Here is a 25,724-nt window from a genome sequence, read left to right on the forward strand (position 1 = left end):
TGGCGCTTCGAGCGATTGACATGGACAGGACAAAGAGTTTTTAAATTTATTTCTTCTCACTTTAAATTATGTGTTCTGTTTTGTTCTTAGTTATTGTTAAATAATATAAACTACAAGGTAACTAATATATCAGTTAATTATTAAAATAAAAATCATAATAGGAAAAAAATATTATATTATTTTCATTCATTCAAAAACACAAAAATTAGGGAAAAAATCAATTAACATACAGACTCCACAATATAAATAATTTAATACTTTCATATTTACCGGTTTTACTATAAAATATGCTGTTCACTATAAATATTTAGTTACTGAAACTTGATAACAGATTGAATTAACGATGCAATAATATACCCATAAAAATATATTGTTAAAAATATCTCATTACAATTACGATTTGAAAATAAGTAATAATAGATGAATGTTAAATTTATATTAAGGTTAATAAGTTGAAGTGCAAATTAGCGCATCCCACCAAACAAACTTGGTTGAACGCGCTAATCTCAGGAACTATGGGTTTGGATTGAAAAATGTTTTATTAGATAGAAGAGAAAAGCTATAGAACCTCCCGCATTAGGATATATAGTCTTAATTGTAAATACAATTGTTATTTACCTATTTCCATTTAATTTCACGAGTGAAGACGCAAGTAAAATCCAGTATACAATAAAAATTATATAGAGAGATCCGAAACCTCACCAACCACTCATCGTGTTCATACATAACAAAATTAGAATTAACATACAAATAATATATTTTCATAGATATTATGTTTTAGGCTTAATGAAAAATAAATTTATATATTTGGAGCTTATAGTTTTACTTGTCTATAATATTTAGATAACTCTGGATATACAAATTATTATACTACTAATTAAAAATTAACAATTTTTGCCACGTGTGTTAAATAAACATAAACACCACGCTATTCCCCCCTTTTTAAAATAAAAATATATAATTATTAATTTATACATTAAAATAATTATATGGAATCAATAAAATTAATGATGATCACCCTATCATTTAAATATGAAACATAGGAAATGCGATATAAAATGCTTACTTTGTAAATTGAATACCGATTCAGTTACACATAATATTATGCAGATTTTACAAATTTGAGTTAATAGGGTTTTTGGTTTTTATAATAATTTAGTTTATTATAAAAATTAAACTTATATAAAAATATTATATTAACAATATAGAATTACAATTATTATTTTTTCAGCTTTCAGTGCCGGAGCGAAGCAAATGGGAATCGAACCCATAACCGTCATACGCTTGTACCATGAGTGCCTCTAGTTATTATATTAATTTAATATTCATCAGTATCCCTGGGTTTTATTATTCCAAGTCGTGTTGCAATGGCGGCGACATTAGCCCGGACCTCCTCCTGCACGAGGTTGAAGGACATCGCGAGGAGTGCGATACCGAACAACAAGTACAGAGAACAGAGAGCTATAGAGTGCACAGCATCTGCTGCTTCTCCGTACTGACCCTGGAATAGGGGAAAAAACACCTTACTTGTACAAATGTTGAAAAAAATGTTATAAGAGTTAGAAGTAGAAACCGTCGTGGTGTGACTGTCAGCGAGCAGTGAGCTCGATCCCCACTGGGGTGAAATATGTTAAAATTATTTCCATTTTCCCGCTCTCGTAGATAGACCGCAGCGTTAAGTTCCGTCAATCAATACACAATATCTCGAAAATTCGAAAAAAGAAACTGGGTAAATACGGATTTAAAAACCCAGTCTTACCTGAGCTGGTACAAAATCACCAAATCCTATAGTTGTTAGCGTTATAAAGCAGAAGTAAGCCGCATCTAAGTAGGCCCATCCTTCCCATTGCTTGAATAGAAACGTCCCCGCCACGATATAAGATGCTACTAAGAACACGCATAGCCATATTGGTACTGGTTTTATCTGAAATAGTTTGTATACTTTTTTTACCTTCTAGATAGCACAATTTTTGGAGAAATTCGCTGATTTTTAAAATTAATTTTACTCAAAATTCAAAAAAAATATCAGCTTCACGCTGTATTCCGCACCCGTCAGGGTAGGCAGAGGGAACCTAGTGTTAAGACACTCCAACAGGATACCCTTGAGAAAAGTACTTGAGCAACAAATGGACGAATAACTCAATATCCCGCCAATTGATTTCAAAGATTCTTTTTTATTGGCAAGGATACACTTGAATAATAATTTTAAAAATCTTACTTCTTCTTTAGCTGGTGCTGCTTGTATTGCATATATGTCCGACTGACGAGAACCCCACGCTAAAAATAAAAAAAATATATGCCTTTTGTATCTCAGCTTAGACGAAGTTGATCAATATAAAATAATTTAAGATATAGACGGAATATATGATTATAAAAAAAATATTACCTGATGGTCTTCCCCTTCTTAATGGCGGCGCTTCGTCGCTCCAGCCCTCTCTATCCGGAGACGGCGTCTAAAAAAAATATTGTATAGGTTAAACGTATAAGATGCATGTATTTTATAGGAGTATACTTTGGTAAATATAATCTTATAAAATTAGCAGACCAAAACGGAGATGGCGAGACGAGCTGGCCATTACAAGCCTGACTGGTGCTCAATAGCGCGCAATAGACCAGAGTGGAAGAAGTGGCCTTTGCCCAACAATGGGACAGGACAGGCTAGGGAAAAAAAATCTTATAAAAATAAATATATAAAAAATTTTCTCCAGACAGCAAATATCTAATTGGAAAGATTATCTTCTAATGGATTAATATAATAATTTATATGTTGCAAATTAAGCTTTCTTAACAAAAAAATATTATAAAACAACAAAATAATGGAGTTTTTTTATACGAGAAATACACACATAGTACCGATGCGGTGGTCGTATTGTATCTTCTACAGTGTACAACCGTCTTAACCTTCTCCTGCCTCTCTCTCCCCTCTCCCCTCCTTCCATAAACTCCCTTCTTTCCCCTCTCACTCCTCTCTCGTCGTCGTCTTCATATCTCCTCTCATGTTCGTAGGCGGCACTCTTGGCGCGTCGTCCGCTGCGGTATTCTATGTCTCTTTCAAAGTACTCTGATCTGCCGCGGTTATACCTACAATTAAGCATTTTTGCGCTTTATAAATAAATTGGTTATATTATTTTTCTTATATATCACGTTAAGCAGAAGGAACCTATTTAAGATATTCCATTCTCCGTTCGAATTTCCGTCCGAATTCGGCGTGTGTTACGTGGCTGAACTCAACGGGACGCTTTGTCTTTGGCCTTTAAACAGATTGATTCTTTGGCCAGAACAGGAAAATAAAATTTTTAAATTTTAAAAATAAAATTTCATCCCTCTGAGTAGGAATCGAACCCATAACCTTTACGGTTCCAGTCAAATACTGTATTCTATGTCACGATGGCCTCATGCTTTATTTTTATACCATATTTTAATTAACTACCACTACCTTCTATCATAACCAGGTTTTGTCCTCCTCGGTATATCAAATTCAAAATCATCATCTTCGGGATCGTATCCACGGTCTCTCGGCACGAACTCATTCTCCCTGCGTTTCCTCTCCCTTTCTTCCAAGACCTTCCTTTCTCTATAATTCTCATAGTCAACATCATGAAGGTCATGCATTTCATACATTTCTTGACCTTCGTCGAACTCAAAATATTTTTGATTATCAAAATCACGTCGAGGACCAAAATCTGGTTTAGTTTTCGCCGGTCTTGGTAAGGATTTACTTCGTATTTCCGATTTGTAATTTTTTGTTTGATAATCTTCTAATTCTTTAAATGCTGCTTGTAAATCTTGTAACGGAAGTGAGATTTTGGGAAATTCTTCTGTTTAATAACACACAATAAAGGTTATTACATTTAAAAATACAGCATTTTATTTTCATTATTAAATGTTAAATAACACTTTACTTAACACAAAATACTTAAAATAAATATAGTTATAATCTTCAAAACAAAGATAGGTTATTATATTTTTATTGGCATATACAATCTGTATAAAAGTAAACAATAACGCAATGTCAATTAAATTACATAATTATTAATTTACCTTCTTCATCATCGTACACTTCTCTCTCGTATCTTTCATATCTCACTGGAGAACGGTCTTCTGTTTCAAATTCTCTAGGTCCTAGAATTATATTGTAAACATACCCCTATAGAAAAATTTAGCAATTCGCCAGTATATATTTTTCAATTATTAAATGTTACTTGGTTTTTGTATGTAAAAAACCAAAAGATAAACAAAAAGTTATACAAGTATGATGATATTGCTAGAAAGATGAGAAAATACATTTTATTGTTAGTATAAGTAAAAATAAATAGCCTACCAAAGGGCCTAGCAGGTGCAGGCGGCTGCGAGCGCGTCCGCGGCCCCAGCACCGTGGGGGGCCGTCCCCGGCGAGGGCGAGCACTGCTGTAGCCACTGTCACGATACCTAACAATGGAAATTTTGAAAAGCTTTGAACGTCCCTATAACTTGTTAAACCTTTTTATTTTCTAAAAATCAAAACTAATTTAAATTAATTTTTGGCTTCACGCTTACTGTATATGGCAGAGTAGAAAGGGAACCTTTACCTAGTGTTAAGACACTCCGTCACCCTCTTGGTACTCAATTTATTGAGACTCAATTCGCAATGAGTAGGGTGGTGGAACCCAACTAATTTGCTCTTTTGTGTCCATTAATATAACTATTTTTTATATTAATGGACACAATAGAGCAAAAAAAATGATCAATCGGGTGCAAAATTATTAAAAGTAAGAAAAATCCATGATTCGTCTACTGTACTATACTAACTAACCTGCAGTCTGTGTCCGAATGAGATCTCTCGAGAGGCTTTCGTCGTCGAGTCGAGCCTCGGGCACTTCCAGCGCGAGCTGATCGTCTATTAGAAGAGAAGAAAAAATTTTTTTTGGTTGTTATTGATAATTTATATAGTATAATTGTTCAATATTGGTATGGACTAAATTGTCTGACGACACACTAAAATTACTCAAGTTTGCATTTAACTTCATATGATCAAATTTATTTATTTATTTAATTTCCTCGAGTGACGATCGAACCCAGAACCAGTTGCGGTTACAGGCACACTTGGTGCCCCTGCGCTACGAAGGTAAGGTATATTATGTGATATTATGATTTATGATATTATGATTTATTATTTTATTAGAAGATTGAACTAGAATTATAGAACTAACCTTATAGATCTGTGACTTGGTTTCGGAGGTCTCGTACACACGTAACAACAAACGCGCCAATATAAAAATCTGGAAAAAAAAAATATAAATATATATATATTTAACATAACGCTCTGTCATAAACATAGCTGGGTAGGCGGGGAGAAAGAGGGAACTTACCTTCTCCACTTTTCGCCAAATTTTTGAAGCATTGTGTTTTGAGTGGTGGAACTTAACGTCGCACTTTTCTACGTAAACCAGAGCGAGGAAATGAAAATGAAATATTTATTCATTTTCCAAGTGGGAATCGAACCCACAACCGTCGCGTTAACTGTGCCGTGCTTGTGCCCTTGCGCCTTTAAAATTATTTATAGCAAAGTTACTTAACCATAAATTGTAGAGTTAATTCAATGTAATGTAGAGTATTAAGCAGAACAAAACATTTAAGGACAGGTATTATTAGGAGGAAGGTTGTATCATAGCGTCTAAACGCGACGGTTATGGGTTCGATTCCCATTAAACAAGACTAAGTGCGACGTTCGACTTAGACACCTAACTCGCAATGTCTCGAAAACTAAGAGAAAAGCGGTTTTAATACTAGATTCCCGCCTATCTTGCTACTTGCAGAACACATCGTGAGGCTAATACAAGGTGTAAAATAATAATAAAAGATATTTTTATTCTTAACTAGCAACCGCCAGCGGCTTCGCCCGCTTGAACTACACAATTATTTATTCAATGTACTGAATTATTTTATGTTCTAATATTTCATGTTTGCAGCGCACTTATAGTGATTTCTAATATAAACATTTCAATAACTTTGGTACCATATTAGCGTAATTCTTATAAGAATTTTTAATGGTTTAAAAGAATGCAACCTACATTACCTCATTTAAGATCAGTTTTAAGTTTCTTTTACGATTTTTTTAGAGCGCTTTGCAATATGCAAATATAATTAATTTATATATTTTTTACTTTTTTTACTTTCACCATATGATAAAAATAAATTTAAGTATTAATTTGAACTATTCAAATAATTTACAATTGCATAAACAGACTTAAAGATGAAATAACTGGCTTTGACAGGGATTCATTACTGATAGGGCTCTTATCACTTTTATGTAAATTTTTGTTATAGAGCATTATTAATTTAAACAAAAAAAATGTTATTCTCATATACTCCCAGTATCAACATGTTGGGCTTTAACGTTTCGAGTAACTATCAGTTAGTATCGCGATCATACGGAAAGCAAGAGCAAGTTGGTATCAAAGACATTGGGAGTCACCGGCAGAGCGAGACATTACTTTATGTTAAAACACCGATTGGTAATGTAAAGAACCCAAGATCGGACTCATATGAAGTACTGTTCTCATCTCGAGGCACGCGACCCAGTATCATTTGGAACCATATGTTTAGAGCCATTTGAATCGGTAAGGATCCAATATTCTGTAAAAGGCACTTTGGTTTTGCCAGAATCCATGATAGCAAAATGAAATATTTTGTGTGTATATTTTTGCATGATTCGCGATCGGAGACAAAAATTCTACTAAGTGGTTTCAAGCCTATATTATAGATATATTAATGGACCTAATTCTTAAGCTTTTATAGCTTTATAATCAACTTCACCCTGTATCCAGCGCACAGTGGGGTGGGCAGAAGGAAGCTAGAGCTAAGATACTCCGTTCCACATTTTCCGCCGATTTCTGGAGGCATTGCGTATTAAGTGGTGCAACTCAACAATGAAATGAAAATTACTATAACACTATTACGCTTCTGCACCACGACTGGCCTCTTTATCTTTCTTTTTTCAGCTTCACGCTGTATCCCGCACAGAGTATAAGCAAAGGGAACCTAGCGTTGAGACACTCCTTTCTCCACATTACACTAAATATTTCGAGTCATTGCGTGTTGGGTGGCCGAACTTCACGCCTGGCTTTTGAATTGCTGCTAGAGCGAAGAAATAAAAATACTAATGTATAATAATGTATTACCTCGAGTGGAAATCGAACCCACACCCTTGCCCCTGCGCCACGAAGGCCTATATTTTTCATGTGCAGATTTCGCTTTTATATCCTTTAATTATGTGTAGAATATGAAATACATTATATAGTTAACTAGCGGCCCGCTCGCGGTTACACCCGCGTGAACTATGTTATTATTAATTTCTGTCTCCATGACTACGTCCTAGTGACGTCTGTGCAAAATTTGAAACTTCTAGCATTTGTAGTAACAAAGTTTCATACAAACTTTCGACCCCAAAAACAACCCCTTAGAAGTCGAATATTGCAAATTCCCGTCTTAGCGAGCACCTACGTCCTATAAGTAACTCCTATGCAAAATTTCAGATTCCTAGCACATGTAGTTTCTGAGATTTCGTGATGAGTGAGTGACCTTTCGATTTTATATATATAGATAAAAGATTTATTATATATACCTAAACGAAGAAGCCATAACATCCCCTATATTGGAGAGGCAGAGCAGCATGAGCGGAATGCCGAGGATCGCGTAGAAAATAGTCACTACTTTACCCGTTTGTGTCTTTGGTGCTATGTGACCGTAACCTGGAACAGATAAATAATTTTATCATATATTTTATATACCGAAACTATATCGATTTCATTGCTTATTATCATAATTTAATAATAAAAATTTATTATTGCAATTATTATTAAATAATATTAATTTATTATAACAGCGTGTAAGGGCTGTGTGTGAGTGGGTTTGATTCCCATTCGGTGCAATGGATCATTTCAATTTTCTCACTCTAGTAAGTAGTACTAGACAAACGCAACATCTTGAAAATTGAATGGAGTGTCTTAACTCTGCATTCCTTCAAAACCGTAAAGCTGTTTTTTTTACTATTTATGTTATATATTAGTAAATTAATCCGTTTGCTCGCCCACAGTTTTGAACATTCACAATAAACTCTTATCAAGGTCAAGGTCAAGTTAACTTTCATATAAGTTTTTGTATCACAAAAAACAACTCTATCTGTAGTATTCTTAAATATAGGGCATTGTGGTATAATGTTCACGTATTTCTATATTTATTATAACAGCATCGGTGGTTCAGTGGTAGAATGCTCGCCTGCCACGCGGGCGGCCCGGGTTCGATTCCCGGCCGATGCAATTTACTTTTAATGCTTTTTATTTTTTATTAATATTATTATATATTTTTTTGTGCATTTTGAATATTACATTATATGAATACATAGGCTGGAAAATTTTATGTATTTTCTTTTACTTTTGTATACTGTAATTTCTAATCATGTATTCTTATGTGTAAAATTTAAAAAAAATCAACTTCGTCCAACTCAACACCGCATCGTGTTACTAAAACAATGAAATGAAAATAATTCACTCCCCCAAGTGGGAAATGGACCTACAACCATCGCGTTTCCATTACACGCAAAGCCAGTGTGCCACAATATCTCTTTTACATTACAATGACATATTAGATACTAGACTAAAGAAATATAAACAATTTATTTCTTTCGAAACATTATGAATAAATGGATAAATTAATGGATAAATGGATTATTAAATAATGGTGAAAAAAAATTGGATTATGCGACAATATTAAAAAACATGCATAATATACTTACATAATTAAAAATATATTTTAATACTAAAACATGATTTAATTTCCGTCAAAACCAACGGATATCGACGAGGTCGACAACTATAATTGACTAAATCACAAAAAAAAAAACAAACAATATTAGGAACAATTCATTATCATTTTATTATTGCCTTTATTCTTGAAATATAGAGTCCATATTGGTAGAGCAAGTGAAAGATTATTATTATTATTATTATTATATTTATTCACTTAGCCTTTGATTTATAATGATAGCCTATTCACGATGGGGTTTTCCTAAATATTTGCAATTGAAGTCAAGGAGAATCTCGACTGTAGTGGTTGAGTTCGAAATTGAATCACTTTTTTTGTTATTAGTAAAGATAAAGGTCTTATCTTGATGCTATTATTATTAAAACTTATTAAAATCAACTTAACACATCTTTTCATAATATATCTATGAAAAAAATGTAATATTATTATAATAAGATTCAAAAAAAGAAAGAAAAGGTTTAAATCGTTTATAATCTCATACAAAATAAATCAGTCGTGCTTTTTACTAATATACGAAGGGGTTTACGCGCAATATATAAAATCAGCTTCACGCTGTATCCCGCACAGAGCAGGGTAGGCAGAGGGACACTAGTAACTTACAATTCTGGAGGCATTGTGTATTGAGTGGCGGAACTCAACGCCACCCTTTGCCTTGACAGCAGAGCGAATAAATGGAAATATAAATTTAAATAAATATTTATCTCCTCGAGTAAGAATCAAACCCACAACCGGTCGATTTTACAGTCACACTTTGCTCCCCGCGCCACGACTGGCCTCATTATATTTATTATCTCCCATTGTTTGTTTCTTTAAAATTCCTTTATAATACTGAATTATTATTATAAATTCAATAATTTATAATAATATTTCATTTCTTATTTTGTGGTAAAAAATATTGATGCATAGTCTATACTTTTATACTAATATAATAAAGCGGAAGAGTTTGTTTGTTTGTTTGTTTGTTTGTTTGTTTGTTTGTTTGTTTGTTTGTTTGAACGCTAAGATCTCTGGATCTACTGGTCCGATTTATTATGTTTTTGTTTTGTATGAAAGCTGCATTCTTCGGAAGTGCTATAGGCTATATAACATTACATTACACATATAAACTAATATATTTTAAAGTACTTTCTAATTTGACATGCAATTTATTCTGCCATGTTAATAACAACCATCGCGTCGCTACGCAACCGTTACCGCGACATTTTGATATTCATTCTTATGAAAATAAATATAATAGACCGACGCGAAAATATTCATATAGTTCAAGCAGGCGTAGCCGCGTCCGGGTCCACTAGTAATAGATAAAATAATTAACTCAATCAACAGTCAACAGACTACTTATAAAGCGCGGGAAAATAGGAGCTGTCATTTTTTTATTTTTTTCTGTATAACAAGAATTTAACCTTATAAGGTTGTATTAACATAAATCCTTTTCACATAAAATGTAATTAATTAATCTTTTAATACAGCCATTTTTACTAAGTAAAATATTTAAAAATAATTTAAAGTTTCTTTAAATACAAATATGTGGGTCACTTGTAGTAGACCTTAGGGCTTTCCCAGCCGTAATTGCCTTGGTTTGGTGCAAGTGGCCTTCGCTTGACTGGCTGTGGAGTTTTGAAACTCGCTTACTTTATGCGCCCGATTATATCTGTATATAATTTTAATTACGATTAATCAAATAAAAGTGAATCTCACAGTGTTGGAATAGCAAATGAAAGTATTTTTATGTTTATAATGACTATAACAATAATATAGGGTTTAAAAAAAATATTATATTTTAGAAGGAGAAAATCTGCTTTCCAGACATTGCGTGTTGACTGGCGAAGCTGAACGCCGAATCTTTCTTTCCTCCGATTGGATTATCGAAAATTAATGTATATTATAATAATTGGCTTCAATATTATATATTTAGTGATTTTAAGATAATAAAAAATATACTGGTTCAATTAGATTAACCAGCTAATATTCATTGCTATCGTATTCGTCTTTTTTGGTATGTTGTTACAACATTGCTTAACTGTGCCCTTCTCGTGTGAAGGGCGATACTCTTGTCGTTTTTGATAGTTTTGTAATCATTGACCAATATTTATTTATTTGAAAATATAAAATAAATATTAACTCGACTAAGGTTTATAACTTTAAAAAAGTTGTGGACTCTACTTTCATACTCGTATGATTTTAAATTTAAACGATAAAAAACTTTCTTAAAAAAACATTTGTGAGTAGCTTGTACTGCGTGACTTTTATTGACAAATATGTTTACTCAACTCTTATATTATTATTAATATAATACTAATTAGTAATACTGTTAAGACTCTCAGTTTTCTGCACTATGTGTTTGGTGGAAATAAGTTATAGTTTTGGACCAGATCGAGAAGAGAAAAAGATTTTAAAAAACATAGAGTTATTTTGTCGAGAAACCAAGTGTAGGTCACTCATTCTCCTCCTCTTTGCAGCGGCATTTATGACTGGGCCTTATTTATTAAGAAGCATGTCATAATTACAACATTGTGACGTATTTAGGTTTAAGAGCAAACCTTAAACAATATTAACTAAAGAAACTGTGTGGACCGCAAACAAAATGCTTTAACGGTTACGTATACTTAAGCAACAGTAGTTTAGTACTAAAGTTAGGACACAAATACTTTTGTATAGGTACGGCACGGAGGTGCAAGTTTTTCATTGCTTTTATAAAAATGTCTTATAGAAAATAATAATAATATTTTTTATTCTTCTTTTTTATGCTTCACGCCACCTAGTATCCCATACATACTAGGGAATCTTTTCCTTCTCCGTTCCCCATTGTCCGCCGAATTTTAAAGGCATTATAGGTACGTTGAACAGCGTAACGCGTTAGTAGAGCCTCGTTACCAGAGAAAGAAATGAAAATATTAAAATAAATATTTACTTACTACGAATGGAAATCGAAGCCACAGCCTGACTACCAACATTTTATTAAATAATTAAAATAAATACAATAAATTAAATAAATTTTAACAAATAAATCAATAAATCCTAATAGCGTGCAAACAAAACTAGTACAAATGATCTAGTTTATAACAAATGAGCGTTACAAATAAAAAGCTTGCTCCATAGGTTCGTGTACTATTGCCTCGCAAGAGTTGGGTACGGCTGAAGTCAGTCAGTTACATAACAGAGCGGCTCTGGGGCGCGCGCTTAGTGCCTACTAAATATTTGTTAATTAATATTATTTATTATTTAATTTTTTTGGTTATGTGCTTAGTTCGTTGTTTTTTAATAACATGTATCTAGGTATGTATTTTAATTTTTTTTGTATTTTAATTTACACGCATTTCTTGCATTACATCGCAGGCAAAGAATATTGAATTAATATATTTTTCAAATATTTCGCGTTTTTTTTTAATATGTTTTTTTATTTCTCATATAACATTAAATATTTACGACATTTTACGGTGCCACCTGACAATAGTCGTCTGAAGTTACATTTATATTTCACTAAACTTACGTTATAACACCATTTGTTTTTTTTATTTAATTATAAATTTTCGTTGTATTTATTACTAGTATTCTATTAATAACAAAATCATATATTTTTAATGGACGTTCTTTTAATTAATTATTGTCCACAAATGTATTTAACAAGAAAAAGCATGATGTTAAAGTCCCATACACAATGTTTCAGCAATTGGGCGGAAAGTAAATAACGGAGTATCTTAACACTAGGTTCCCTCTCTCTACTTATCCTGCTACATGCGGAATACTTTATTCCACAGCTAAAAAAAATCAAAACAAATACGATTCCAAATTGGGACCTTCAAAAAATTATCATGTGAATGATATCTATTTATGGTAGTGATTAAAATGTTAATTTTTCGCACAATTCGAGGAAGCTGCCTTGACATACTAACGAAAAGACATAAGTATAGCTTTATACTGACATCTGACAAACTTCGTCTTCAAGGCTTTTTTAAACAACATAATATTATCCTTATATTAACTGTTGAGAAACCTCCGCCCGCCCACGATTTTATACGACGTTTATGTCAATTCCCTTTCTTGGAATAGAAAGATATCTATAGTATTATACTCTGTGAAAAGGTTTAAATATTTTCTTTGTTTTTCACAATTAATTTTCATAATAACTAAAAGTATTTCTTTAGAAATTCTTGTTAAATATTCTATTAATTATTAAATTCTATATAAATATAGGTAACTTACGTAACTTAGGTTTAAAACTTTAAACAGCATCATTAAAAAAGCTTTCTATGTACATATTGCTGAAATGTCAACACAGCCATGTTATAAGATAACCACTGTTAGAATGTAATGTTTTTTTTAAATTTTGGCACAAGTTCCGTTACCGTATTTATATTTCTTTCTTTTATTAATCAACTAACGGCCTATTCGCGGCTTCGCCTGCTTACTACATACAAAACTTTTATTATGCTGCAGTTGTCAAATTTAAATCTTGATTCAACATTAAATTAACCTAATGATATACATATTTATACTACAAGTGCAATGGTAAGCAAATATAATCAATTCCAAATCAAAACCTCGATGATTCATCAATGGCTTACCAAGTACTTTAGTTCTAATTGTAGGGTTGTTATTGTTCTACGAGACAATGCCGTGATGTCACTGCAACTAACAGTAAGTGAGGGATAGCTCACGTGTTCGCATGTCGCGGGAAATAAAACTGTACTTATATATGACCTTAGTGATATAAATCTACTGAGGACTTATCCGATATGCCATTAGTTACTTCCTCTTTTATCGTTGTTTAAGATTATAAAAAGTAGAGTTAGTCTTTATTGAAGGAGATCTCTCGAAAACGTGTTAAAATTTTAAAGAACACGAATGTTCAGCTGTTCAGTTGTAATTGAAATTAGTGTTTAGGCATATCAACATACAAGTAATTAAGAATAAATATTATATTAAATGTCAAGGAATTTAAAATTCTTTGTTCATAAATATTTTTTACTTTTTGCAGATATTTTTTTTCTTTTTGCTTCCGACCGTATACCACATAAAGCACGGAAGACAGAGGGAATAAAAACTAGTATTAAGAAACTTCGTTCCTCACGCACCGTTCAATTTTCGAGACCTTGCGAGTTGAGTGGCGGAACTAGTCTAGACTATTTCTTATCCTAGCGACAAAATAATAATAACCATTCCTTAGTGATAAATTTGTAATATACATTTTATATATTTTATTTTAAACATTATATTTTTCCGCAGAAAGAATCCTTTTATGGCTGCTGGTGGCGACATGCGCGTGCGCAGAGCGTTGGAGCTGGCCAGACGACTCTGTCGGGGAAGACAGTGTACGCATTGACAGTAAATTACACTTCGGTGACCCGGACACGCAAAGGACTAGTAAAAGGTTTTTTTTTTTATTTCATTTTCATTTTTATTTTCGAGAGGTTGCGTATTAAGTAGCGGAATTCAACGCCGCGATTTTTCTACCATCTAAAGTTGAGATTATTTTCTATCACTGTCGGTTTTTTAGTTTTTGTTTGTCACGAAATATTGTGTTATTTTGGCAATATTTTGTCAATATTGTGTTATATAAAATATTACACATAAAATTTAAAAATAAATTAAGAATGTGAGTTTAATGAAAAAAATCATGAATTTGAACAACTATACCTTAAAATGCGATCTTTAAAACGTCAGTCAGTCGTAATTTGGCAATTATTGAGCCAATAAATCTGAATAATTATACGAGTACAACGTCCTAATTATACCATTACACGTACGAGTAAATACAAGTGATGCAATAGTTTTAATTTATAATAGTAGTCATTATTATCGCGGTTTATGGATATCATTAATATCATTAAATATTTATCGAGTTTTGTAATAATCTTGGCACTACATAATATAAGCTGTGGTGGCGCGGAAGGTGTAAACGTAGTGGTTGCGGGTTCGTTCCTGCTCCGGGGAATGATTATATTTAAATTATATCCATTTATCCTCTCGCGGCGTCAATTTGCGAAACGCGCATTGAGATAACTGTCTCGAAATTTGCCAAAGAATGGAGAACAGAATGTCTTGACATTAAGCAGTGTCTGATTCCGTGCCATATCATCTAGCTATAGCGTCAGGTTCATGTCTAAATTAGTAACATCGGAGTAGTTAGCCCTCCTGCATCAGAACCGAACACTAAAACACGCAACTCTAATTTATTTATCAGATTTAAATAATTTATTTATTTATTCAAAGAAAATTGGCTTGACCTCTTAACTCTATCAGTCTAAGATGCGGCAGTTCGAGGTGACTCAAACAATTAACTACATGAACGGTTTTACAATAATTAAGTTTGCACATCGCCCGCGTGCCGGTCCAGCGCGCGCGCCTTGGCCGACATCCCTATAGCACATATTGTTTTCTTATTACAATGCTATATTATCATTATCCCACAATCTCTGTTTGTGAAATACGATACTGTTTACGTAATTTAAATTAATTTGCTAGTTGTGAAATGTTATTACATTCATTCATTCTTTATACTTTTGTGCGCGTTTCACTTGTTTTAGACTTAATAAAAATTAATTGATTAAAAAAATATTTTAAATATCGCTAGGTACCTATAGGTATATTATTCACTTTCCCTCCAGAAATGCGTTGATATTTCAAAAACTATTGAACTAATTTGGATCAAGCTTGAAGTGTTCTCTAATATGGCAGGTGCAAATTTCTTTTAGTTTTAGTTTACGAGAAAACTTTAGATACACATACAAACAAACGTATATACACCTAAGAAATTCAAATAAAACGTCATGCTCAAATATTATCCAACCCTATGTATGAAATTAAACACACAATAGGCAAAGTTATGACAAATATGTAATATAGACTCGATCGTTTTTTTTACGATAAAAATATTAATAATAATAAATTGATTTTTAAATATGTTTGTCATTAAATTGTAATTATTGAATCGGCATGATCTAGATCTGATTTACATATCAAAGCCCAAATATGAAATAGGTTAAGATGATTCATTACACGAACTCCAACTAAAGGTGCAATTACATTATGAATAGAATGTTGGTTGATTAAATCGAGGGAATTCCACGACCGTTACACTTGGAATCATTTACGCAAGGAAATGTTGCTAGTCCGACTGATGATTGTCGCAACTCTAGTCTAGTATGAACATTTTATATTTGCTAAAAAAATTGTTGAGAGTCGTAAGAGCACGCTTACCCCTGCGCCAGTCGTGGCGCAGGGGTAAGCGTGCGTTTGTAAAGGCAACAAGTTGAGGGTTAGATACCCACACCCAGTCTCCCACTCGAAGAAATGAAATATTTTATATTTTTATTTCCTCGATCTGGTAATGAGGCAATCCGCGGCGTTGAGTTTCGCCGTTAAATTTTTAGTTGTATGCAGTATGGTTTTAATTTCTTCATAATTTTAAATAACCATAGTTTAATTGGTCGCGTTATATTCATTTTCTATTAATTCTAAAAATAATACTTGATTCTATTTGAGTTAAAATTTTTTTGTTTATATCAGAGTATCAGTTGTAACATTGACCACAGACCGTATTGCGGTGATGAATAGATTGCCCCACATTCTATTATGTAAACACTTACTCTCGCTTACGCTAATAATATTGATATTGAAATCAGGAACTTACTATTGCGTTGCTTATTTTTTGTATATTTGATCGAATATAATTAATATCTTTATATTTTCGCATTGTATTCCGTAAAAAAGGTTACGAAGGGAACCTAGTTTTAATTTTAAGACATTTCGTTGCCCACGCACCGCTCAATTTTCGAGATCTATAAGTGGAATACAGGAACTCAACTGCACTTTATCTCATTACCAGAAGGAGGAAAGCACAATAATTTATTTCTCCGATTGGAAATCGAACCCACAACTGTCATGTTTACCACTGTGCCACGACGACTCTCTGAATGAATATATGAATTCAAAGTTAGAAACCCTAGTGCCAGGATGTTCCATTCCCCACTATCTTCCTTCTTTCTCTAAAACGGCGTGTTACTAACAAAATAATTTTAAATATAATATTTCTCCTGACTAGAAGTGGAACCCATAATCATTATCTGTAGAAACGATGATAACAAACTGATGAATGCCTCATAGTACAAAGAACGTCATTCAGCGTACTTTCCTTTAGTAAATAAAATCTCTATGTTAAGCATAAAAAGAATTACTGAATCTTTAAGTTAATTTAATTCTGTTCCCAAATATTACTGACTAAACTTCATATATATTATAGAAACAGCAACATACAACAAGATGAATTCCCCTTCCAAGAGGCGACAGACACGCAAGGCTTCTACAACCGGCCGGCGGACGGGGGCCGCTATCCAATGAGAGTCGAGCCCGGATTCAACCAGGGGATACGGATAAACGGACAGACTGTGTTTTTGAATGGATATGATAGGTTTGTGATAATTGAGCTAAAAATATAAGTATAATTAAGTAAACCTTTGATGAATAATTTTTAGTATTTTTAGCGTCGCTTGATTTTTCCAAGGTACGGTACCCTAAAAATGCAATATGCATTAATAACAATGTAATTACAATTTTAATATTATTGCGAACATATTATTTAAATTGAATTAATATAAATTTCAGGAATCAAGAATCAGATGGTACACTAGATTCGCTGCAACACTGTAAATGTGTGTCCCGCCCAGATTGCCAGGTTCAGAACGATTATCGAGTTAGTACTTTTTTTAGCTTAACGCGACAGAGAGAAATAAATAATAAACAAATGTCTAAGAAATTCTGCTCTCAACTACACCCCCTTCGCCCTCTTTGAGATATTGTATGCTATGTGGCGGATCTCAACGCCGCGATTTATCGTGCCAGATTAGAGAAAGGGATTATTATTATAATGATATTTACTTTTAAGGAATCACAACCATCATTTTTACTTTCAAAGACTGTCCCACCTGACACTGACACTGACATGGCATAAGGACGTCCAGAAGTTTTTTTAATTCTAGGTTTACGGTCCTCTCATAGATGACTAGATATTTAAAAGTATTTATATATTATGATTGAATTTGCAATCTTTACTTTAATTAGCTCTCATATCGATATAAACATTATAATTTATTTAAACTTCCTTACTTCATTTAATTGACACTAACAAAATAGTTAGTAAAACTTTATTTTTGACTCAAAGTAAATATTATTTTGGTCATAGGTTTAAGAGACAGATAGCTTCTGTGCTATCCTATTATTTTGACTTATCAGCCAAGAACTTGGCTACTACTTCAACTGCTTCTATTGAGCAGACTGACATTCCAATTTATTCTGACATTATGTCTAATAATTTACACTCTGTTGACATTTCTCAACATTTAAATTAATTTCTCAGACAACAGAGGTAGCAACCTCTAGCTCTAATTTATTATTAAATATCCATTTGATCCAGCCAGCTTTACAATTAAATTACAATAATCACGCACATTGCACATCATCACAATATCCGTGCAAAAATAATAATAGAAATGTTAATTCTATTAGATTAGTTCATCAGAACATCTGTTGCTTGACGGGGGGCAAGCAGCTAGAGCTGGAATTATTCATGAACTCGGAGGAAATTAGTATTTTGTGTATTACTGAACATTGGTTAAAGGTGAACCAGCTCATGTTTAATTTCAGAAACCACCGGGTAGGAAGCTCATTCTGCAGAATCAACACAATACACGGGGGGTCGCTTATAATATTAAACAAGAACCTTAAGTTCAAGGAACGGAAAGATATTGTGTCCCTTTCTGTAGAATGTTCTATCGAATTAGCGTGTGTTCAATTAGAGCAATTCATTGTTATATGTGTATACAGACCTCCCTCCGCCAATTTAAAATTATTTTTAGAAGTAATGGATGAGGCCTTAAGCAAACTTACCAAGTCGGGTAAGCCTTTGTTAGTGTGTGGGGACTTTAATGTTAATATTTTGGAAAGTTTTAGTCCCACCATTAATTTATTAAGTCTTTTTAAGTCACACAATTTACTTAATTTATTTATGGAGCCAACCAGAATAACTCCTACGACTAGTACTTGTATAGATAACATATTTACTGACATTATTCCATGCTACAAAAGCATTATTAATAAATTGGATTCTGACCACTCTGGTCAGCTAGTAGAATTCTATAGTAAGAAAAAACAGGTGGCTAAGAAAAGAATTGCTGTTGTACCTGTCACAGCTAGTCGTTTGGAACGTATGAGAGTTAGTTTACTAACTAATTTACTAGTTTTAGATATAACTTTACCTCCCAATTCTTTGTACAATTCTTTTTTTTACTCTTTTATTAATAAATTTCATTCAATATTTACTCCCAAAGAGATTACAATTACTGATAGTCCTATCTTTGGAGACTGGGCCACAGCAGGTATTTATAAGAGTAGGGAGACACTGTATATGTTATATTATGAAAAACAGTTTAATAGTGGTGAAGAGTTTAAAGAGTACTTAAAATCTTACTCTAAAATTTTCAAAAGAGTTTGCAAAATTGCTAAATCTTTATTTATTAAAACAAAAATCAGAAATAGTAATAATAAAATTGAAGCCACTTGGAAGGTTGTTAATGCCGAGACTGGGAGAACTAGGGTGAAAGATTCTAATTTTAAACTTAGTATTGACGGTCACATTGTTGATTCCGATTTGGAAGTGGCCATTGCATTTGAAAACTTTTTCTCTACTTTCCCAGTCAGTCTAACAAACGATTTAGGTTCTTCCACCACTATTGCAGAATCGTTAATTAAAGACAATGTTCCCGAATTTTATAATGGTTTCGTTTTCCGTCATGTAAATTATTCAGACATTAGTGTAGCTTTCAAATCAATTAGTATGAAAAAGACAGCCGACTTGTGGGGTGTCTCAGTTAATATCATAAATTCTTTAATTGATATTTTGATTCCTGATTTAGTTACAATTTTTAATAGATGTATTGATTGTGGAGTGTTTCCTGATTTGATGAAATATAGTAAAATAACTCCATTGTTTAAATCAGGTAGTACGCAAGACCCCACAAATTTCAGACCGATTTCAGTACTACCTACGTTTAGTAAAATTTTTGAAAAGCTGATACTCAGTCAGCTTCTTACTTATTTTAATAAAAATAAATTACTGCACACAGGTCAATTTGGTTTCACTCGTGGAAGGTCAACATCTGATGCTGGGGTCAAATTATTAGAGAGTGTATTCGCGGCTTGGGAGGAGTCACGTGATGCCTTTGGGGTGTTTTGTGACTTATCCAAAGCATTTGATTGTGTGCAGCATAAAACTCTTATCAGGAAGCTACACCACTATGGTATAAGAGGCATTGCTTTGGATCTTCTCACTTCTTATTTAAGTGATAGGATTCAAAAGGTAAATGTCAACGGGAAACTATCACACGGGTCACCTGTAGCATTGGGGGTGCCACAAGGCTCTATTCTGGGTCCGTTTTAGTTCCTTTTGTACATTAATGACTTACCTCACCTTATGAGAGATATCTGTGAAATGGTGTTGTTTGCAGATGATACATCTTTAGTTTTTAAGGTTAATAGACAGCAATTGGAAATTGACGATGTAAACAATGCTCTTTCTAGGATATTGCACTGGTTTAGTGCCAATAACTTGCTTTTAAATAGTAGTAAAACTAAATGTATCAGGTTCTTTACTAAGAATGTTCAACAAGTAGAAACCAGGGTTTTGATGAACAATAAGGAACTTAAAGTAGTTAATGAAACTGTTTTCTTAGGTATAACATTAGATGCTAAGTTACAATGGGGTCCGCATATAGAAACTTTATCTGGTAGACTTAGTTCGGCAGCGTATGCTGTCCGCAAGATTCGTCAACTGACCGATGTTGACACCGCGCGTTTAGTATACTTCAGCTATTTTCATAGCATTATGTCTTACGGCCTATTACTTTGGGGTAGTGCCGCTGACATAGATACCATTTTTGTGCTCCAAAAACGGGCTGTCCGAGCAGTCTATAAAATGGGTCCACGGGAGTCACTAAGGAATAAATTTAAAGACTTTAACATCCTCACACTATACTCCCAATATATTTACGACAACTTAGTATATGTGCATAAGAATATTAATAAATTTAATAAAAACAGTAACCTCCATCAATATAATTTAAGAAATAAAAATAAGCTTGCTGTGCCCTTCTCTAGGCTCCATAAAGTGTCTCACTCATTCGTAGGTCAAAGTATACACTTTTATAACAAACTTCCAAACGACATGGTTAATTTATCACTGAACAAATTTAAAAAAGTGGTAAAGCACAGGCTCTGCCAAAAAGCTTATTACTCTGTTAAAGATTATGTTCGCGATAAAGATGTTTGGAAATGAGTTGCTCTATTTCTAAGTTAAAATTGTTAATTGTGATTTATAACAAATGTTGGCATTTAAAAAGAGTGGCCATGAGTTTCTTTGCCTGTATCTTCTCATGAGCTCAACCATTTGAACGGGCTTTTTTCAAGTCAAAATTGCACATTTTTTTTGGTTATTTTGTTTTCCATTTTTTTTTTTATCTTTTATGACAAGTGAATGTTAAGCATTTTTATGGAATAAAGATATTTTGACTTTGACTTTTGACTTTGAACTTATTTTAAATTTCAGAACGCATGTGGCACGAATCAATACTTATGTTGTTATAATCAACCCAGACAGCAAAACAGATATCCTTCAGGTTTGTCCATTTTTTACTTTATACCTCTAAAAAATAATACAGATGATTCAAATATTTTTTCTTAATCAAATAAATGACTCTTATTTATTTTTCAGAATATTTGAATGAAATAGACAATGAACGACCCATGATATATCCAAATAATGGAGCATTTCCGCCACAAAATAACATCAATAAAGGAATATTTAGACCGAATCAAGGAAATGAGCCAAGTGTTCTGGTTGGACCTGAAGGACCTACTGGCAATATAGGTCCACAAAACAATCAAGTACTGGTCGGCCCTGGCGGGCCCACTGGCATCATTGGGCCTCAAAACTTAAACAAAAATGTTGGCAATAAAAATATTCTGGTAGGTCCTAATGGGCCGACTGGTGACATAGGGCCCAGTGAAACCGCTCAAAGAGGAGTACTGGTAGGGCCAGGAGGTCCTACAGGCATCATTGGTCCAGCATTCAATCGACCAGTCTTAGTTGGTCCCGGTGGCCCAACTGGTATAATTGGACCACGTCGTCCGGGCCAAGGAGTCTTAGTTGGTCCTGGGGGACCCACTGGTATAATAGGCCCGGCTGGATTCAACCGGCCCTCACAACGTCCAGTTCTAGTGGGTCCTGGAGGTCCAACAGGGATCATAGGCCCAGGTAGACAAATCCTTGTCGGTCCTGGAGGCCCCACAGGTCAGATTGGACCCAGAAATTATTTCATCTGAGTGTTTTACTGTGATAACTAATAAACTAATTTACTTTATCGGCAATAAATGTCCGCCACGTGTGTGTTTATGTTTAACCGAGAGCTCGTTGTGATTGCATTAGAGTGTAAATATTTTGGTAGATCTAACGAACGCGCTACGTGCTAACGCCATAAACTGCGGCTTTGATCCACTTGTGTGTATAGCTGTGGAAAATGTGTAAATTTATAGAATTATATGTATATATATAGATATATATGTATATAATATAGTCAACATTATATGTGAATACTTTTTGTACCATTACAGGCTGTCTGCATCACAAGAACAATCGAACAAAATGCAGAAAATTTAATAATTAAACAAGACTATAGCAGTCTATCTGCATTCATTTTTGTATAACTTCTACGACAATTTTAATCAGAAATTTAAAAATAACAATATGCTATAAAAATGTGTAAAATGTATATTTTTCTTATTTCTTGTGTCCTCGAGTTCGAGCTGCTGGCCTCAATAACGGCAGTGGATATAAAAAAATGACGTATGGAGCGATTGGCGCGCCGCCAGCGCCTTCATATATCGTAATGGGCATGAATAACTCAAACTGTAAATTTTTTGATTCCAATATTTTATTTAACGTCAAACATTGCCAAATAATGATTCTGGCGTAATGTTAGTTTTAACATTTTATATATGTTTTTGCCGAATAATGTTTGCCTACTAATATTTAATTTTTATTCCAATTTCAATAAAGTTCTGTGTAAGTTTAAATACGAACAAAAACAGTTTTTTTATTAATATTTATTATATTTATAGGTATATAAAGTATGTTAGTTTTATTCAAATTCTTAGAATTCGCTTCTGGTAAATTGAATAACGGAATATTGCGCAGCACGGCGTTGTGTTCCGCCACTCAACATGCAATGTCTCCAAAATTGGTCACAAAGCCAGGAACGGAGTGTTTTAACACTAGGTTTCCTCTACTTTCTTTTTTAAATACTTATACAAAGAAACAAATGTTGATACTTAGAAAAATAGAGACGATAGAATAATACATAGTCTTAGAACTCTATTAGAACGAATTATCTTAGAACGAAGAATATTTTAACGTACTCAAAGACGTCAATTAGAATTTAAATGAAATTAAATTTATACATATAATGTAATACAATCCTAACAGTAATTTAATGACTGATACAATCTACATACATACCAATAGTTGTGATAACGATGATAGAGTAGAAAAGCGCCCCAGTAAAAGTCCACTGAATGTGGTCGGTGCTCTCCACGCCGTCCCAGCCACGGACTTTCATTTCTAACAAGATTGCGTTTTCAAAATCCTGTAAATATATATATAATAATTTTTAAAAAATCATGTTTTTTATAAGATCTGGCTTTATTTGCGATTGAGTGATATTATTTTAAGTAAAAACAAAAAAGAAATGTAATTTTTTAATAATATGTTAATGTCGGTGATTCGCTGCCTTGTAAATACTTTTTGTATACGTGGCCGAGTACGATAAACCACTGCATGTCTCTTTCGCCTCGTCCCTGATATCAAATTCTTTATATTTGCTTAAACATATTCACGCTGTATCACGCACGTAGCAGGATAAGCAGGGAACCTAGGATAATAAAAACTCCGCTTGCCAACTTCGGCAGAGTTGGATGGTCTACTGAGCTTTGCCTTGTTGGCATAGCGAGGAAGTGAAAATAATTAATTTCCTCGAATAGAAATCATCGAGTTTACAGTCAGACTCTGTGCTGCAATTTTTTTAAACTATGTTGTGCAACATGTATCCACATACTTTCAGCATATCAACAACTTCAGCGGTCCAGTTGGTCTGGTTGAGATAAGACACACGGTTGGTCATCAGCCAGATGCTCTGCGTCGTGTTGCTGCGGATCTGGGATATGTTCATTTTTACCTACAATTTTTATTATTAAATGTAATAAATATTAATAAATTAAACTTATATTAATAAATAATACTTCACTAAAATCCTATAAACGACAGGGTGGGGTGCCCTAAACAAACTGATATTAAGATAATCCGTAAATATTGACGTATAGATTGTGGGTTCTATCACTCGAAGAATTGAAAATTTTATATTTCCATTTCCTCTGCCTTTTTACACAATAGGTAGGTTCTCTGTATCCCTCTGTCTAATATGTGCTATGTGCAGAATACAGAGTGAAGCTACAAAAAAATAATACTAAATATATTTTTGGCTATTGCCGCCAGATTTTGATAAGGTCCATTTATCCAATTAAAAAATAAATAAATCATTAATAGCAAATCTTAATCGTAATTTGGCAAAAGCTGTTTTGATCAAATCGATAAATGTTATCAATCAATACTAATAAATTAATAATAATAATATACGGTCATTGGTCATTAAAAAAAATAAAATTCCTATAAGCCTTATTACCTCTCTTTCATGTTGAGCCTCTAATTTTTCGAAGGTGACAGCTCCCAGGATGCAGTACGCCACCACCAGACTTATCATGACAAAGTGTGAGAACACCACCGAGCACAGCTTCCACGTATAATACAGGACCTAGATGCAAATTGTGTAATTTTATAGCTTTACCCAAAAATCATTTTCACTGAGAAGAAAAATTCCATCCACTAATAACCATATTTGGAAGTAATTTAATTACAATAATTTATTTAAAATAAAGATGCTCCCCCCTGGTCGGCGCGGCGTAACAATCACCCATCTAGACTACTATTTCATTTCTCCATTATTTTTAAAAAACGTCTTATATTATTTTATAACAAATATAAAAATGTATGTATTTTATTTAACATATATTATAGTTAACATACAATTAAAAACAATAACATTTAAATAATAACCTTAGCGCACTTGCTCGGCGGAGGAGGAGGGTACTCCACGCGCTCTATACGCGTCTCCCGACGAGACATTTTTCACTAATATCTGTTTTTCAAAAATTAATTTTTCAAATAAATTAATTAAGGTAGATTTTTAAATCAAAAATTTCCTTCTCTTGGATGCACTGTATATTTTCATCGTCTATTAGCACCATACCACAGGTAATTTCAACTCTATCCTTTCACTTAGAAAGACTATGGGGTCAATCTATCACTATGTATATCACTTCATATTACTTAAATTTCTTTATTTATGTAAAGAGAAAAAAAACACTCATTTATATACATGTATTATTTAAGTAGTATTTAATAACTACTTATTTACAGCATTTTAATTATAACAAAACTACATATTATAAATATATATGAGTATATTTGTTAAGGCGGGCGGGCGGCGCGTGCTACACCCGCTGGAGACTGCGTTATATCGGGACTTTATGATACACAACTTCCCTCTTACATGAAATTTAGGTTTTGCTCTCGCAATATATTCTATTTATACGATTTATCGGTTCATTGCGAAATTCTAAATCTGTCAATCAAATTCGTATATAAATGTAAAGTGAAGGTGATTTTTCATTAACTGTGTATCTAGTTTTCAGCCAATTAGATAGAGTTAAATATATTTTTGTTACTGTATGTACCTATTAGAGAAGTGAAAATAAACTAA

The 25,724-nt window shown here is 33.1% G+C and overlaps 2 protein-coding genes across 2 annotated transcripts; one reads left to right on the forward strand and one right to left on the reverse strand.

Annotated features, from left to right (window-relative positions):
• Positions 1-25: 25 nt before the first annotated feature.
• galene (potassium two pore domain channel subfamily K member galene) lies at positions 26-25,625 on the reverse strand. The gene is made up of 15 exons (XM_085201467.1): positions 25,019-25,625; positions 24,588-24,716; positions 23,964-24,083; positions 23,369-23,495; positions 7,604-7,730; positions 5,190-5,258; positions 4,793-4,876; positions 4,322-4,428; positions 4,042-4,122; positions 3,437-3,818; positions 2,847-3,081; positions 2,387-2,453; positions 2,219-2,277; positions 1,760-1,924; positions 26-1,501 (listed from the first exon to the last, which is right to left on the reverse strand). Exons 1-15 carry the CDS (start codon positions 25,085-25,087, stop codon positions 1,319-1,321), a joined length of 2,004 nt encoding a protein of 667 aa, XP_085057593.1. The 5' UTR covers positions 25,088-25,625; the 3' UTR covers positions 26-1,318.
• On the forward strand, positions 11,902-24,127 carry LOC146529535 (uncharacterized). The gene is made up of 6 exons (XM_085201468.1): positions 11,902-12,078; positions 14,029-14,173; positions 17,045-17,212; positions 17,407-17,494; positions 21,401-21,470; positions 21,566-24,127. The coding sequence occupies exons 1-6, from the start codon at positions 12,069-12,071 to the stop codon at positions 22,174-22,176; spliced, it is 1,092 nt and encodes a 363-aa protein (XP_085057594.1). The 5' UTR covers positions 11,902-12,068; the 3' UTR covers positions 22,177-24,127.
• Positions 25,626-25,724: the final 99 nt, after the last annotated feature.

The sequence above is a fragment of the Heliconius melpomene genome, chromosome 18 (assembly GCF_056956725.1).
Source record: "Heliconius melpomene rosina isolate 202511_hmr_F chromosome 18, ASM5695672v1, whole genome shotgun sequence".
NCBI classification, from domain to species: Eukaryota; Metazoa; Arthropoda; class Insecta; order Lepidoptera; family Nymphalidae; genus Heliconius; species Heliconius melpomene.

Bases quoted from the DNA above. Each gene is read 5' to 3' on its own strand.
- galene (XM_085201467.1), bottom strand. From the start codon at position 25,087: ATGTCTCGTCGGGAGACGCGTATAGAGCGCGTGGAGTACCCTCCTCCT. The intron at 24,084-24,587 runs GTAATAAGGCTT...TAAAAATTGTAG, and splicing joins AGGCTCAACATGAAAGAGAG to GTAAAAATGAACATATCCCA. The intron at 5,259-7,603 runs GTATATATAATA...TTTTTTTTCCAG, and splicing joins GTTATGGCTTCTTCGTTTAG to ATTTTTATATTGGCGCGTTT.
- LOC146529535 (XM_085201468.1), top strand. The intron at 17,213-17,406 runs GTTTGTGATAAT...TATAAATTTCAG, and splicing joins TTTTTGAATGGATATGATAG to GAATCAAGAATCAGATGGTA. The intron at 21,471-21,565 runs GTTTGTCCATTT...TTTATTTTTCAG, and splicing joins GCAAAACAGATATCCTTCAG to AATATTTGAATGAAATAGAC.